This window comes from Chiloscyllium punctatum, chromosome 26 (assembly GCF_047496795.1).
Source record: "Chiloscyllium punctatum isolate Juve2018m chromosome 26, sChiPun1.3, whole genome shotgun sequence".
Taxonomy (NCBI): domain Eukaryota; kingdom Metazoa; phylum Chordata; class Chondrichthyes; order Orectolobiformes; family Hemiscylliidae; genus Chiloscyllium; species Chiloscyllium punctatum.
Window position 1 is genome coordinate 78669440 of NC_092764.1, and position 18407 is coordinate 78687846.

Consider the following 18407-nt stretch of genomic DNA (forward strand, 5'->3'; position numbering starts at 1 on the left):
CATCGCACTTAGGTGTGAAAATTAGGTTTTAATTAACAGAAGCAACACTGAGATGGCAAAGCTTCTTATGTGCATACTATGAGAAACTAGGATATTCTCTGTCATAATGACAGAGAATGAAACAACTTAGTCAAGATTAATCTTCAATAAAGAACTCTTTTAAGATTGAAGCAATGAGGGGTGAAAGCAATATTGATATGAGACTTATAAAACATTGCAAGTTAAGTGAATAAAATCTCAAAATTTCATAAAGGAATCTTCACGGAATAATTAAGGCGGGATGTTAATTTTTAGATTAGATTAGATTACTTACAGTGTGGAAACAGGCCCTTCGGCCCAACAAGTCCACACCGCCGAAGCGTAACCCACCCATACCCCTACATCTACATTTACCCCTTACCTAACACTATGGGCAATTTAGCATGGCCAATACACCTGGCCTGCACATCTTTGGACTGTGGGAGGAAACCCACGCAGACACGGGGAGAACGTGCAAACTCCACACAGTCAGTCGCCTGAGGCGGGAATTGAACCCGGGTCTCAGGCGCTGTGAGGCAGCAGTGCTAACCACTGTGCCACCGTGCCGCCCACAATGGTATAGCAGCGTATGAAAATAGGAAGTTCTACAGAGGGTTAAGTTAGCATCCATATTTGCAAAGAAATCTGAATAATACAAAAATAAGACTCAACTGAAATTTCAGAACGAATTGTAACCCTCCGATAACACTTGTGTAAAGTCTTTTTTTTCCCCAGCAGAAAATATCTTTCTCACTTGGGTTGTATGGTAAAGCTTTTCTTTAAATTTTAATGAATATTCTGTTCTTAGCTATTATCTGATATTCTATCCATAGTTATTCTTAGATATTTTTGCATGTCCTTGGGTATTTGAAATAATTATAAATCAGAACAAAGTAATTATAATAATTATAAATGGTTATAAATCAGACCTATCAGATGTGGTGCTGCCTTTTTAATAACCTTTGAAGACTTGTGGTATACTTATTCATTTCAAGTATAGTGCTTGTAATTTCTGTTGATAAGATACTAGAATCATTTCACTTAAGTTTTTCAGTTACGACTGAAACAAAGCTACTTTGTATATACTGAAATAGGGAATTATATGTTACTGAGCCAGGGGTTTAGGTATGGAGTGAAGGGAGTCCATTGATATTTTAAATGAGTTTAACAATGATTATTAATAAGAAGCAGTATCAATGAATAAAAACTATTTTTTTAATCCTTTCAGTTAAACGGAAGAGAGAAGGGGAGAAAAATCGAGCCTCAAGGGCATGGTTACCAAGAAGGAAACCGGAACAAGGACTGAGTGAAGGAATTTGGCTTAACTAACACAGATCTTGGCTTGTCTCTGGTGGGGGACACTCTGAGCAGGTCTCAACAAATTCATGTAAAATGTAGGTGTTCGAATTGGATTGCTTTTAATCTGTGCTTGTATACTTTCCTGCCCACTTTATGGGACCTGGGGAGGCAGAGGAGAAGGAAATGATGACGATGTATTTGCCTCTGTTTTATTCTCAGCAATCAACCCAGTCCCCCAGGTCACTTATTCATGAAGTGATTTATAGCATAACTTTTAATTAGACTTAGTTTAGATCTGTATTTCTCTGTTAACTCTTAATCATATCTGAAATATTTATTGCATAGCTAAAACTTATTCAAGTTAAGCTGGCTATTTTGAAGAAGGTGACATTCTTGGGCAGCTTCTGCCCTATGGCATGTTTAAGTCAGTCCTATAGACTTTAAACTAGTGTTGGTGGGTTTAATTAGCTTGAGCTCAGCAGATGGAAATTGAGTGAAATACAGATCTAAACTAAATCTAAATAAGAGTTGGATTATAAATCACTTCATGAATAAGTGACCTATGGGAACTGGGTTGATTGCTGAGAGTGGAACTGAGGTAAATACATACCTTCCATCGAGTACTCCTCCTCTTACTCCTTTTACCGCCCCCCCCCCCCCCCCCCCACCAGGCCCCACAAAATAAGCAGGAAAGTCGACAAACCCAGATTAAAAGCAACCCAATTCGAACATCCTACAGTTTAAATGAATTTGTTGAGATCTGCTCAGAGTATGCCCCACCAGAGCCGAACCAAAGTCTGTCTTAGTTAATCTAAACTCCTTCACTCTGTTCTTGTTCTTGTTTTTGTTTCCATTCTGTTAAAGGCGACTTTGAGCCTCACTTTTCATTGTCTCTTTCTTCTGTTTAGCTGAAAAGGCTCAAAAAAGGTTTTCATTAGTTGACTTTGCTTCTTGGCCCTTTTTAATACTCATTGATTCCTCATTTAAAATATCGGTCTGTCCATACCTAACCCCCTGCTTCTGAAAATAAATTTTGTGGATCAGATTTCCAGCTAGTTTGTGATACATAAAGCCTTTTCTGCTCTTAATTCAGCTTCAATCCCTAATTCAAGAAACAGACCCTGGTGCAGACTATCGTATCGATCGAGCACTGAATGAAGCCTGTGAATCTGTCATCCAAACAGCCTGTAAACACATCCGCAATGGAGATCCAATGTAAGTCGAGAAACCATGGTGCTTTCTGCTCAAAGTCATGTGTGTAGAGTCTCTGTGTAAGATACTAGACTTGAGCTTCTCTTGTATGTCTGCCTTCAGTTGCAACAAAACGTTATGCTGCTTGTGTGATTTTATTTGGACTCAAGATAATAAGGTTAAAATATCACCTGAACCATCCAGGAGTGAATTTTGAAGCACAATGGCAATATTCAACTTTCTCCAAAGGATTGTAGATACGGAGACAATAAGACTAGATTCAGTGAGACAAAAATGCCAAGAGATATTGAACAAAGTCAGATAAATGGTATGAGGTCCTGACGTGGTTGAATTATCGAACAGGCCTCAGTAGCTGAATGGCCTTGTTTTGTGGCTCATGGCCATTTGGCAAATGCCTCATCCAGAGTAGCAATAAACCACAGACAAGGTTCTTAGTTTATTTTCTGATGGAGCCAGCTGTTCTCAACCATGGAACTGATTGGAGTGCTTAGTACTAATGACTAGGCCATATTACTGATTCTGTTCACTGTTTGATGGCTTCGACTGGAAAGCATACTTAAAGTCATAGAGATGTACAGCATGGAAACAGACCCTTTTGTCCAACCTGTCCATGCCAACCAGATATCCCAACCCAACCTCGTCCTAACTGCCAGCACCTGGTCCATATCCCTCCAAACCCTTCCTATTCATATACCCATCAAACTGCTTCTTAAATGTCGCAATTGTACCAGCCTCCACCACTTTCTCCGGCAACTCATGCCATACATGTACCACCCTCTGTGTGAAAAAGTTGCCCCATATATCTTTCCCCTCTCACCCTAAACCTATGCCCTCTAGTTCTGGACTCTCCCACCCCAGGGAAAAGACTTTGCCTACTTACCCTATCCATGCCCCCCTCAATTTTATAACGTTTATAAAGTCACCCCTCAGCCCCCGACGCTCCAGGAAAAAACAGCCCCAGCCTGTTCAGCCTCTCCCTGGCAACATCCTTGTAGATCTTTTCTGAACACTTTCAAGTTTCGCAACATCTTTCCAATAGGAAGGAGACCGGAATTGCGCACACTATTCCAACAGTGGCTTAACCGATATCCTGTACAGCCGCAACATACCTCCCAACTCCTGTATTCAATACTCTGACCAATAAAATAAAGCATACCAAGCGCTGCCTTCACTATCCTATCTACCTGCAACTCCATTTTCAAGGAGCTATGAACCTGCACTCCAAGGTCTGTTTGTTCAGTAACACTCCCTAGGACCTTACAATTAAGTGTATAAGTCCTGCTAAGATTTGCCTTACCAAAATGTCGCACCTCACATTTATCTGTATTAAACTCCATCTATCACCTCTCAGCCCATTAGTCCATCTGGTCAAAATCCTTTTATAATCTGAGGCAACTGTCTTCGTAGTCTACTACATCTCCAATTTTGGTGTCATCTGCAAACTTACTAACTGTACCTCTTATGCTCACATCCAAATCATTTATGTACATGACAAAAAGTAGAGGACCCAGCACCGATCCTTGTGGCAATCCACTGATCACAGGCCTCCAGTCTGAAAAGCAACCCTCCACCACCACCCTCTGTCTTCTACCTTTGAGCCAGTTCTGTATCCAAATGGCTAGTTCTCCCTGTATTCTATGAGATCGAACCTTGCTAATCAGTCTCCCATGGGGAACCTTGTTGAACACCTTACTGAAGTCCATGTAGATCACATCTACTGCTCTGCCCTCCTCAGTCCTCTTTGTTACTTCCTCAAAAAACTCAATCAAGTTTGTGAGACATGATTTCCCATGCACAAAGCCATGTTAACTATCCCTTGCCTTTCCAAATACATGTACATCCTGTCGCTCAGGATTCCCTTCAACAACTTGCCCACCACCGACATCAGGCTCACTGATCTATAGTTCCCTGGCTTGTCCTTACCACCCTTCTTAAACAGTGGCACCTCACCTGTGATTATCGATGATACAAATATCTCAGCAAGAGGCCCAGCAATCACTTCTCTAGCTTCCCACAGAGTTCAAGGGTACACCTGATCATGTCCTGGGGATTTATCCACCTTTACACGTTTCAAGACATCCAGCACTTCCTCCTCTGTCATGTGGGCATTTTTCAAGATGGCACCATCTATTTCCCAACAGTCTATATCTTCCATATCCTTTTCCACAGTAAATACTGATGCAAAATACTCATTTAGTATCTTCCCCATTTTCTGTGGCTCCACACAAAGGCCGCCTTGCTGATCTTTGAGGGGCCCTATTCCCTCCCTAGTTATCCTTTCGTCCTTTAAAGTATTTGTAAAAACTCTTTGGATTCTCCTTAATTCTATTTGCCATCTCCTGTCCCCTTTATGCCCTCCTGATTTCCCTCTTAACTATACTCCTACTGCCTTTATACTCTTCTAAGGATTCACTTGACCTATCCTGTCTATAACTGACATATGCTTCCTTCTTTTTCTTAACCAAACCATCATCCAGCATTCCCTATACCTACCAGCTTTTTACCCTGACAGGAATATACTTTCCCTCGATTCTCGTTATCTCATTTCTGAAGGCTTCCCATTTTCCAGCCGTCCCTTTACCTGCAAACATCTTCCCCCAATCAGCTTTTGAAGGTTCTTGCCTAATACCGTCAAAATTGGCCTTTCTCCAGTTTCCAACCTCAATTTTTAGATCTGGACTATCCTTTTCCATCATTATTTTAAAACTACTAGAATTATGGTTGCTGGCCCCAAAGTGATCCCCCATTGACACCTCTGTCACCTGTCTTGCCTTATTTTCCAAGAGTAGGTCAGGTTTTGCACCTTCTCTAGTAGGTATATCCATCTACTAAATCAGAAAGCTGTCTTGTACACACTTAACAAATTCTTCTCCATCTAAACCCTTAACACTATGGCAGTGTCAGTCTATGTTTGGAATGTTAAAATCTTCTACCATAACCACCCTATTATTCTTACGGTTAACTGAGATCTCCTTACAAGTTTGTTTCTCAATTTCCCTCCGACTATTAGGCGGTCTATAATATAATCCCAATTAGGTGATCATGACTTTGTTCTTTCTCAGTTCCACCCAAATAACTTCCCTGGATGTATTTCCAGGAATATCCTCCCTCAGCACAGCTGTAATGCTATTCCTGATCAAAAATGCCCTCACTAGCTCGTAGCACCGGGAGTAAGTCCTACTCTCGAGGACTTCCTTTGTAAATTTCTGCCTAACTCCCTGTAATCTCCCTTCAGAATCTCAACCTTTTCCCTTCCTATGTTGTTGGTTCCAAAGTGGAAAATGACTTCTTGCTGGCCCCTCTCCCCCGTGAGATCATTCTGCATCGTCTTTGAGAATCCTTGATCCTGGCACCAGGGAAGCAACGCACCATTCTGCTTTTTTGCTGCTGGCCGCAGAAACATCGGACTAGAGAATCCCCTAACACAATTTATTGACAGAAGGTTGTATTACCTTCAACTGTTAAGTATTCTGTTTCTAACCTGAGTTGTATATGGAAGACCTACCATTCTCTTTAGAACTGGATCCCAGCAAGTGCCAATGTTTTCAAACTGATTGGCAGAAGGAAAGTGCATTTTATTAAACTGGAGCCTACCAGATATATGTACAGGTTAACACCAAAAACATTGTGATTGTGCATCAACCTTCTGCAAAATTGCTCATTTGCTGTCGCAGTACACTGTCGGTGATAGTTCTGCATTTAGTGAACTGATCAAGCTGAGCTGGTTTGCTAATGTCTGCTATATTTTCTACTGGCAGGATCCTGTCGTGTCTGATGGAACACCTATACACAGAAAAGATGGTGGAGGAGTGTGAACATCGCCTGCTTGAGCTGCAGTACTTCATCTCCCGCGATTGGAAGTAAGCATTGAAGTTTGTCCCCCAATTAAGGAAGTACATTGTTACCTGACCACAAACGATTAAAACGGCAAAGTATTTGCGAATGGAGTAAAAAAGAAAAAAAAAATTGCTGGAAATATCATGGCTGTCTGTTGGCATCCAAAATGAGGTGAATCAAGCCTCTCCCTTTTTGGCATGGTGTGACCTCTGTACTCCATCAGCTGCGTCGTCTCTTTGAGGGAGGAAATTTTCAAGCTTGTCAGGAAGTTTGGGGCAATAACGCTTTGACCTCTGAAAGTAGTGTGACAACTCCAGGAGACAAATGTAACTGGAAAAAAATGTATTTATGGAAGGAAAGACTGATTACTTTAAACAAGGTCCAAGATATTGGTGTTGATGAAGTTGACCATTTTCACAAAGAACCTGTAAACAGCTTTTTTCTGTACAGTGGGATTAACTACATACCGCATAAAGTCATGTGGATAGGTTGAAAATGGCTTGTTAATGCTGAACTAGGAGCAAATTCATAGTCATTAATTATTTTTCTGATGAACAAGCAAGTAGTGAGTATAACTGCGAAATCAATGCCCTGGTGAAGAGAATAGTGCTATGCAGTTGGTGTTCCAGATTTGCTGCTAGCAAATTTTGTATTGACTCCCTGTTTTTCCGGGTTTGAAAATAAAATGCCACGTCTTAAGATGTTTTGAACATCTCATCCAATTGAGAACGAGATTGAAATTTTGCTGAAGTCCCAAGTTTGTTTTGTGTATTCTTCTGTTAAGGTGGGCATGCCTGCCATATTGAGGAACATGGAGGCAGAATGATACTCACAGCTGCATCATGTCCATTTTAATGTGACACTAAGCAGGATCATGAGCCATTAGAACTCAGCCATGTTAATTGTGCAAAATCTGAGGCCAAAAACAAGGAATTTACTGTAACTGTTGCTGTTTATTGGCATTCAAAACAACGAGTTGTTAAGAGTCTGTCACTAATTGGCATGATGTTGTCACCATCACATGCAGGAACATAACCTTATCGTTTTGAGAGGAGACTACTTTTATACCAATTGTCTGTGCTTCTCTGAAGATGCTAACTTGTGTTGAAAATACCAAGAGCTAGGGGAGATGGAATGTTGAGAAGATATTATGAGAAGGCTTCCACCCAGTCTCCCATTTTAAGTTGACCCGTATAAAATGTGTTTTGTATTGGTCACTCTTCAGGATAATGAAGTTGCTATTAAAACTTCAATGAAATATAACGGCAGATGTTTGAAATGCATATTCAGTGGTCTTCATTCCAGTTAGATCTTGCCGATGTAGTTTGGCTTATTATGACATTTTGAGCTTGGATGGTATTCGGTCTGGTTTACATGTCTCAAAATTTTTCATTATTGTGGTTTTTCTTGTAAGGTCAGACTTGGCAGCCCCAAAAGGAGAAAATCTGTATGTTTTTGCAGTTAGGGGAAATAGTGACCAAAACATGAATCTGTGTTTCTGTCCAAATGGCGGATTACTTAAGTAGGCAGTAAATCTTCAACTAATGGTTGCAATTGAAGTACCTGATATTTATATAGTGTAATAAATTAACTGGAGAATTTTTTTCTTGAAATATCACTTTAAATTGAACCTATGACCTCTTGACTGAGGAGGTGACCTATGAACTGCAGTAACTAATGGGTGCACATCTCATCTGTTGCCATTGAAGAAACTCTAGGAAACTTCAGAATATAAACAGAACAGCTAATGCTGTATTTTTCAGTTTTTGGTTATAACTTTTTTGATTAATTCAAGTTCTGTTGCTTTATCAAGATGCTGAACCCTCTCCTTGCAAGTAGCATCTGAATTTGTGTCTAAAGTGCTGTACAGTAGAAAGTGTTCTGATTGTAAATTGGTCCTTTTACAAAAAGAATGGGTAGTAACGTTCTTGGTTATATAATAGAATTAGGAGAGAGTGAGGACTGCAGATGCTAGACATCAGAGTTGAGAGTGTGGTGCTGGAAAAGCACAGCAGGTCAGATGATGAAGGGCTTCTGCTCGAAATGTTGATTCTTCTGCTCCTCAGATGCTGCCTGACCTGTGTGCTTTTCCAGCACAACACACTCAACAATAAAATAGATTTGGTAATCTTTCTAACTTACTCTAATTAAATGCATGGGGCATTTGCCATAAGATAAATTATTAACAGTGCAATTATGCAATTTGGGTCCAATATGATTATGGTTACAGAGGTGTGACTATAGAATGGGTACTGAACATGTAAGGACTTCCAGTCTTTTGTAAGAATAAGCGAAAAGGAGTTCGGGTGGCATTGTTAGTGAAAGATGAACATACGAAACAGGAGCAGAAGTTGGCCATCTGGCCCTTAGCACCTGCTCCACCATTCAGTAAGATCATGCTGATCTTCTCGTGGCCTCAGCTCCACTTATCCACCCTTTCACCATAGCGCTTAATTCCTTTACGGTTCAAAAAGTCATCTAACTTAGCATTAAAAGCATCCAATGAGGAAGCCTCACCTGCTTCATTGTTTATGGAATTCCACAGATTTGCAACCCTGTGGGTGAAGAAGTTCCTTCTCAATTCAGTCCTAAATCTGCTGCCCCTAATTTTGAGGCTATGCCCTCTTGTCTGAGTTTCACTCACCATTGGAAACATTCTCTCTACTTCTATCTTACTTATTCCCTTCATAATTTTATTTGTTTCTGTAAGATCCCTCCTCATTCTTCTAAATTCTAATGAATATAATTCCAGTCTTCTCAGTCTTTCCTCATAAGCCAACCCCTTCAACTCCGGAATCAACTTAGTGAACCTCTTCTGTACTCCTTGTCATGGCAGTACATGCTTTCTCAAGTAGGGATGTGGCCTCATCACCACCCTATACAGCTGTAGCACAACCTCTCGGCTTTTAAATTGAATCCCTTCAGCAGTGAAGGACAAAATTCCATTTGCCTTATTAATTATCTGTTGCACCTGCAGACCAACCTTCTGTGATTCATGCACAAGGACACCCAGGTCCGTCTGCACAGTAGCATGCTGCAATTTTTTTACCATTCAAATCATAGTCCTTTTTATTATTATTCCTACCAAAATGTTTATTAACATGGTACTCCATCTGCCAGACCTTTGTCCACTCACGTAAACTATCTATGTCGCTCTGTAAAATTTCACGGTCCTCTGCACACTTTGCTCTACCACTCGTCTTAAACTACACATGGTCCCCAACTCCAAATCATCTATGTAAGTTGTGAATAATTGTGGTTGGGTAGAAAGTCAGGACTGCAGATGTTGGAGATCAGACCTGAAAAATGTAGCACTGGAAAAGCACAGCAGATCAGGCAGCATCCGAGGGGCAAGAGAATTGATGTTTCAGGCATAAGCCCTTCATTAAGATTCTTTCATGAACCCATGCTGCATCTGCCCAATGGGACAATTTCTATCTAGATGTCTTGCTTTTTCTTCCTTGATAATACATTCAAGTGTTTCCCCACTACAGAATAATTGCATTCCCAATACTGATCCTTGAGGCTCACCACTCGTCACTGATCACTAACCAGAAAAGCACTCATTTATCCTCAGTCTTTGCTTCCTGTTAGTTAACCAATCTTCTATGCATGCTAATACATTACTGTAACACCATGCATCTTTACCGAATGCAGCAAGCCTTGAGTGTGCACCTTGTCGACCGCCTTTTGAAAATAGAGATACATCACATCTACTGGGTCCCCGTTGTCTACTATGCTTGTAATGTCTTCATAGAATTCCAGTAAATTAGATAGGCATGACCTGTCTTTCGTGAACCTGTGCTGGGTCTGCCCAACCGGACAATTTCTATCTCGATGTCTTGCTATTTCTTCCTTGATAAGAGATTCAAGCATTTTCCCCCAGTCTATAATTCCCCATCTTTTGTCTACCACCTTTGTACCGTCTTTGCTGTTTACCAATCTGCTGGAAGTGCCCTAGAGTCCAGCGAATTTTGGAAAGTGCATTTGCAGTTTCTCCCGTCATCTTTTTTAGTACCTTGGGATGTATTCCATCAGGGCCAGGATACTTGTCTACCTTTAGCTCTATTAGCTTGCCTAGCACTACCTATTTCGTGATAATGATTGTTTCCAAGTCCTCACCTACCTTTGTCTCCTTGTGAATTACTGGCATGTTACTCGTATCTTCTACTACGAAGACCAACACACATACCTATTCGAATGCCATGGCCATTTCCCATTACTAAATCCCCTTTCTCATCCTGTGAAGGACGCATGTTTACCGTAGCCACACTTTTTCATTTTATATGTTTATAGGAACTTCTGTCTGTCTTTTCAATTCTGAGCTAGTTTACACTCATAATCTATCTTACTCTTCTTTGTAGCATTTTTGTGGCTTTCTGTTGACCTTAAAGTTTTCCCAATCTTCTAGTTTCTTGCTGATTTTTGCCACTTCACATGCCTTCTCTTTTATCCTTAGACACCCATGGCAGATTACCTCTTTTCCTACTGCCCTTCCTTTCCATTGGTATATATTTTTGTTGAACACCTTTGACAAACAGTGGAGGACTTTCAAAGCAATGTTTCACCGTCCCACCATGAAGTCTTTGCTATCAGTCTACTTTAGCCAACTTCTCTCTCTTCCTATTGTAGTCTCACTTGTTTAAGCACAGGACCCTGATATTGGAGTTTATCTTCACCACACTTTACATTTGTGTTTTAAATTCAACCATACAGTGATCGCTCCTTCCGAGAGAATCCCTGACTATGATATAATTCATTACTCCTGTCTCATAACACAGGACCAGATCTTAGATAGCTTCTCCCCTTTTAGTTCAATTACATATTGTTCAAAAAAACTATCGTGGATACACTCAATGAACTTCTCCTCAAGGCTACCCTCACCCAACCTGGTTCGACCAATCGACATGTAGCTTAAGATACCCCATGATCATTTCCGTACCATTTTACAGGCATTAGTTATTTCCTTGTTTCTTGCCCACCCCAATGTGATATTGTTATTTGGTGGCCTAAAGACTATGCCTATCCATGACTTTTGCTTCTTAGAATTGCTAATTTCCACCCAAATGGGTTCAAACTTATTCTCCACAGAACCTATATCATCTCTCACTACCGCCCTAATGTCATTGGTAAGTATAAGAGTTACACTACCTCCCTTACCTTCCTGTCTGTCCTTCTGAATATATCCCTGGATATTTAACTCCCAGTCTTAACCATCCAGCAACCACGTCTCTGTAATGGCTACTAAATCACTAGCTACCTAACAAAGGAGCAGCACTCCAAAAGCTTGTACTTCCAAATAAATATGTTGAACTATGACTTAGTGTTATGTGATTTCTAACTTTGCCCACCCCAGTCCAACACCAACACCTCCACATCATAAATCATACTCATTTGCAATGATTTGTGCCACTAGCTCATCTACCTTATCTCAAATGCTACAAGAATTCAGATAAGGTGCCTTTATGTTAGTTTATATACCCACTTTATGAATTCTAACATCTTCATTAATAGGATCTACTGAGTTACCCTTTATTTTAACTTTTCATAGTCTGCCATGTAGTTAAACACTCCTGCACACATGTTAGCCTGTTGTATTTCTTTCTATTTACCATCATACTTCCTGTCACTTTCCCTTTCCTTTCCTCCGATTCACTAGTTTAAAGTCCTAGCGACCACCCTATTTATCCTTTTCACTAGAAGACTGGTTCCAGATGGGTTCAGGTGGAGACCGTCCCATTGGTGTAGATCCCTCCTGTCCCAGAACTGATGCCAATGCCCCATGAAATGGGACGACTCCTTCCCACACTACTCCTTTAGCCACATGTTTACTTCCCTTATTTTCTTATCCCTAATCCAATTTGCATGTGGCCTAGGTAGTAATCCAAAGATTATTATCCTTGAGGACCTGTTCCTTAATTTCGTTCCTAGTGCTTGATAATCCCCTCCTTTCACCCTTGCCTATGTTGTTTGTTCCAATGTGGGCCACAACAACTGGATTCTCCCTATCCCTCTCCACTATCCTTTCAAGCCAGTCAGAGATGTCCCACACCGTGGTACTGGGCAAGCAACATACCACACAGGACTCTCGATCCTGCTTACAAAGGATACTATCTATCCCCCTAATTATAGAATCCCCTACAACGACTAGTTGACCTTTTGAGTGCCTCCTGTATCACAGTGCCATGGTCAACTGGCTCATCCTTCCTGCAGCTCTGTCGCTTATCCATGCAGGGATCAAATTCCTTGTACCTGTTGGACAAGGTCAAGAGCTGAGGCTCCTCTACCTGGATCCCTTAGCTGCCTCACTTACAGTTACACCCTGCTGTCTCTGGCCACTGAATTTGTGGTACTTAATCTACCAGGTGTGACTGCCTCCTGAAACAGAGCATCCAGGTACTTCTCCCCATCACGGATGTATCGTACTGTTTGAAACTCAGATTCTAGCTCATCAAGACTGAGCTTGAGTTCCTCGAACAACCTACCCTTTTTACAGATGTGGTCACTGCAGTTTGCAATGGGATCAGCCTGCTCCCACATCATATATCTACAGCACATCACCTGCCCAGCCATCTCTACTTAATTAATATATTCGTTAGTTAATCCCTGATTAATCTAGTTCATTTTGGGTGTCTTTTTTCAAATCTTGGCTCGATTTTCAATCAGCCAATCAGGTAACCGCTCTCCTGTGGGGCCACTTTTTCAGTTTGGTTTCATTTGCTCTATGTGGTCAGTTAGTTATTTACTTAAAGCTCTGCTCCTCCCTCTGACTTGGAAAACAAGGCTGCGTATCCCACTGTCAGTTAGTTATATGCTTACAACTCTGCTCTGCCTTCTGACTCTGAAATCAATGCAGTGGTGAGAAATGATATTGGTGCAGAAAATCCACATGTATAAACAGTCTGAATGAAGCTTCAAAGCAGGGATTGAGAATTAGCCGTCACACAGGAAACCAAGAGTAGGCCATTTTCAGATAATAACTTACGGAGTAATGCAGGGACCAGTATTTAGCATAATATATGTATTAGTGATTTGGGTGGAGAAAACAAGTTAATATTTTGATGTCCCAACGTTAGGTGGAATTGAGCATTGTGAGAAAAATATAAACAGCCTGCAAGATGATTTAGACAATTTGAGTCAGCGGCCGAATGCATGGCAGCTGCAGTGTAAAATAAAGAAGTATGGAGTTATCCAATTCAGCAGGAAGAACCAGAATGACAGTGTATTATTAGCGAGCATCCAGGTGCAGCAAGCAGTGAGAAAGACAATGTAGCTATGTTGGCCTTCACTGTTGGAGGGTTTGAGGAGAGGATCAGGGAAATTTTACTGCAGCTGTACAGGACCTTGGTAAGACCACACCTGGAGTATTATATGTGCTTTTAGTTTGATTGCTGAAGAAAAGATAGACTCGCCAGAGAGGGAATTCAGCGAAGGTTCACCAGGCCAATTGCTGGAATGGCAGGTTTGTTATAAGAGCAGATAATGAATCAACTGGACCTGTTTGGAGTTTAAAAGGATGAGAAGGGATCTCATTGAAACATTAAGAATTCTTACAGGGTTGGACGGGCACGATGCAGGAGTGGTGTTTCTCCTGTCCTGGAGAGAACATTCCAGGTCAACGGGACACAGTCTTGGGATATGGGGACCTCTGTTTTGGATTGTGGAGAAGTTTCTTCACTTGTCGGGTGTGAACCTGTGCAAATCTCTGTCACAGAAGGCTGTGGAGATCAGGTCACTGAATATATTTAGGGAGGAAATAGACAGTCAGCCAGGATCATGTTGAATTGGCAGAACCAGCTTGATGGGCTCAATGTCCTCTCCTCCTATTTTCTATGTTTCTAACAATATCTCATGGTTTCTTTCTTTAGACTCGATCCTGTTCTTTATCGCAAGTGCCAAGGCGATGCTTCCAGACTTTGCCACACCCAGGGCTGGAATCAAACCAGTGAGATGCTGCCCCCTGGAGCAGTGTTTTCTTGCCTATATCGTCATGCGTATCGCACAGAAGAACAAGGACGAAGGGTAAGAAGGCAGACCATCCATTGCTGAGTGTTGATAAGTGTAGAAGACGGTATCAGTTCAGCACATTTGCAATAATCCCACTTAGAGTACAATTCACTTGGAATCCAAGAATGATCCCGGGGATGAAGGGCTTGTCATTTGAGGAGTGGTTCGGGACACTGGTCTTGAGGATTTGATGGAGTTGAGAAGAATGAAGGGGGATCTTACTGAAACTTGCAGAATACTGAGTGGCCGAGATAGAATGGACGTAGAGATCATGTTTCCTTGGTAGGAGAGACTAGGACCAGAGGTCACAGCATGAGAGTGAGGGGATGACTCGATGGGCCCAGTGGCCTAATTTTGCTTTTATGTCTGGTCTTATGCTGCACATGTTTTTGAAAGGAATCTGGGCGTGGAGCTTTGGTAGCTTACTTGGCCATTGAAGAGATCACATCTGAGCTTCTCCAAGGGCTGTTAAATGTAATTTTCTGCAAACTCTGACTTTTGTTTCAATGCACTATATATGGAGGGTGATGCCCCAAGAAACTGATAATTTCGTTCATCTTGGGTTAATTGCATGTCATGTAAATGTGAGATGTGCATGTGTAAATAGTGCTTAAAACACTTTCATGAAAGAATTAATTCTGCATCTGATTAGTATTTTATCACATGATCACTCCCATGATATAAAATTTTAATCTTAAAAGTCAATTGAATTGAACTGTTTACCACTGCACTGCTGAGACTGAAACTTCTTTTGGGTGCTGACTTTTCTGGAATATGGCCTTAAGTGAGGCGGACTTGAAATGCGATTGCAACATGAAGCGCACTGCTGGTTCCCACTGTTTCAAAGAAAGTACATGATATTGAAAGAAGAACACAAAACTCCCTTTTACTGGGAGCTGTGTTTCTAATTACTCCGATACTCATCTGATTTCCCATATATGGCCTAGCATAGTTAGTGCCTGCAACTTGGAGAGGTTGTTGGTGATGGAATGTGATGCATTCTACTGTATCATGACTCTTTCAGAGTTGGATCGGTTAAAACAATCATCAGTAAAATGCTCAACGGTATGACATTGGGGTTTAAACCTTTCAACATGTTAAAGCAGCCCTATAATGTTCTGAAACTTTTTAGTGTAGCCTGCACAAGATGATTTTGTTTTCCAGAAGCTAATGTGTTCATTGCCTCTGATCGCACCTTAAAGTTTGTGGGAGTTCAGCAGCACCTGGCTATCAGTGTTTTTCCTATTACTCATGGCTGCTAGAGACTTCAAAAAAAGCCTCCCTGTGGATAGCACAGTACAGTTCTCCATGTGGTTGTAAAGGAAGTTAACTGATGTGCTATAGTGTTGTCAACTGTACTGCCCTCTTGTGTGTTCTTTCAGTATTTATGTCGTGCAGTATAATATATAAACTAAAATGAATATATATTCTCATCTGCCACCAATAATTTAAATTCCCTTTCACAATTAGAATCTGTCTACCTCTACTTTAAAATTATTTGATCTTTTGCATCACGAAGGAGAGTTTTTTTTTCAAACGGAGTTTGTGTGGGAGAGACTTCCAAGTGTTGAGCTTCCATCTGGAGAAGGATCTTTTTTACTTCAAAAAAACTTGAGCAGAAAGACATGTGAAGGAGAGATCGCTTTCACATATGGAGCTTGTGGAGAGGCCTACATCTGGATGGCTGAAGGCAGAGTTTTTTAATCCAGAGATTGAAAGCTGACAGTTGGAGGACTTGAGACAGTTTTTAGATTGTTTCGGATAAGTGTTTGATTTTTGTTTTAAGTTTTTTATTTATCCTTTGCACGATTAAGATTAAAATCTGTGAGTAAGGAAGGGGGTCATTTCTTTTTATATAGAGGTGCTATTGAAAGCTTTTTAGGGTTTAACGTCACTGAGGGCATTCAAACAACACAGAGTGTGATGACTAGTAGATTCAGAGAAGTGATTATGCAGCAAGTTCAGTCAGATAGATGATTGACTGACAGGAAAGGTACTTCTTTCTCAAACAAATATTCCATTTTGGATACTGTTGAAGGGGATGATATCTCAGAGGAAAATGGAAGTCGCAGTCAAATCTTCAACACTAAGAATGAACCTTATGTTAGGTGGGTTTGAATTGGAGGACTCACTTGTCAGGGGGCACACAAGAGATTCCACAGCAGTGAGCATGATAGTTTGTTGCTTGCCTAGTGTCACAATCAAGGACATCTCAAAAATGTTTGAAGCATAATGTCAAAGGGGAGTGAGAGAAGTTGGAACTTGTTGTACCGCGTTGTTGGGAATTACATAGTTAGGGAAAGGGTTAAGGCTTTGCACAGTGAATGTAAGAGGTTTGGGAGAAGGTTAAAACACAGAACCTCAAGTAGTAATCTCTGGTTTGCTCCCAGTGCCAAGCTCTAATGAGGGAAGGACTAAATGGATAGACAAATAACTCAATAACTGAAGAGATGGTGTAATGTGCATGGGTTCAGATTCCTTAATCATTGGGATCTCTTCTCGGGTAGAAAAGACCTGTACGAAAAGGGATCAGTATCCAGGTGGGGAGGTTTTCTAATTCTTTTTCGAGAGCCTGTGATGGGGGGTCCTATGTAACAGTGAAAATAGAAAGACAGATGAGGATGGTTCTGAATCAAAAAAGAGCAAATTAATTTGAAAAGACTGACGAGCAAATCGGAGTACGAGTAACTCTGAAGAATTAAATTGCATTCATTTCAATGCAAGGGCTCTTACAAGAAAGGCTGTTTGAACTCAGGGCATGTTTCAAAACATGGAACTGGATGTCAGAGCTATGACAAACTTGGCTGAGGGAAGGACAGGACTGGCAACTCCATGTTCTGGATTTTAGATGCTACAGGAAGGATTGAAAGGGAGGCAAGAGTGGAGGGAGAGTAGCATTTTTGATTGAGAGAAACATTGTCACTGTAATGAGAGAGGATATTTCAGAGGGATCGTCCAGTGAAAATATATGGGTTGAAGTTAGAAGTAACAAAGGGATGATCACCCTGATGGGATTGTGCATTAGGGCCCCCAGTAGTCAGAGTGAAATTGAGGAGCAGACATGTAGAAAAATCTCATGTATAAGAATAATATAGTTGTAGTAGTAGGGAATTTTAATTTTTCAAATGTTGCCTGAGATTGCCATAGTGTTAAAAATTTGGATGGTTAAGAATTTGTTAAATGTGTTCAAGAAAATTTCCATTGTCAATGTGTAAATGTTCCTGCCAGAGAAGGAGCAAAACTTGACCTTCTGTTCGGAAATAAGGCAGGACAAGTGACTGAAGTGTTAGTAGGGGAATGCTTAGGGACTAGCAATCCTAAATTTCAAAATAATTATAGAAAAGGATAGGCCTTAATGAACGTTAAAATTCTTAATTGGAGTAAGGCAAATTTTAGTAGTATGAGACAAAAAACTTTGAAAAGTTGATTGGAGGAGTAGACTGTTTGGAGGTGAAGGGATGCGACAAAAAAAAGTAGATGCTGGAACCCGAAATAGGCAGAAGACTGGAAGAACATAGCAGGTCAGGTAGCATCATGAGGTGGAGAAGTTGACATTTTAGATGTAACACTTCTTCAGGACTGGGAGTGGGTGTTGGGGGGGGGACCACCCTGCCCCCGCCATCCCCTTTATCTGCAGCTCCCCCCACACCCATCCCCGTCCTGAAGAAGGGTTACACCCAAAATGTTGACTTCTCCACCTCCTGATGTTGTCTGGCTTGCTGTGTTCTTCCAGCCTCCTGCCTGTCTATGCAAGTGAAGGCATGACTTGACATCTGGGAGGCTTCCAAAAGTGTGACAATGAGAGTTCAGATGGATTATCTTCCTGCTAGAGTCAAAGGTAAATCTGGTAAGATTAAGGAGCAATGCCTGAATAAAGATACTGAGGTCCCAGTCAAGAATAAAAAAAACAACTGGGATGAAATGAATCTCTCTATTATGAAGATTGCAAGGACATTCTCAAGAGGGAGATCAGGAAGGCAAATGGAATATGAGATATCCTGAGCAGAAAAGGTTAAGGATTATCCAAAGAGATT

At 41.0% G+C, this 18407-nt stretch overlaps 1 protein-coding gene across 2 annotated transcripts in view; it reads left to right on the forward strand.

The window, feature by feature from the left end:
- Positions 1-18407, forward strand: part of glg1a (golgi glycoprotein 1a) — a 140364-nt gene that overhangs the window by 84014 nt on the left and 37943 nt on the right. For both annotated transcript variants that reach the window (XM_072547752.1, XM_072547753.1), the window contains exons 9-11: positions 2411-2532; positions 6288-6389; positions 14235-14388. In XM_072547752.1, coding sequence (XP_072403853.1) covers positions 2411-2532; positions 6288-6389; positions 14235-14388 — 378 coding nt within the window. The remainder of the gene's footprint in view (positions 1-2410; positions 2533-6287; positions 6390-14234; positions 14389-18407) is intronic.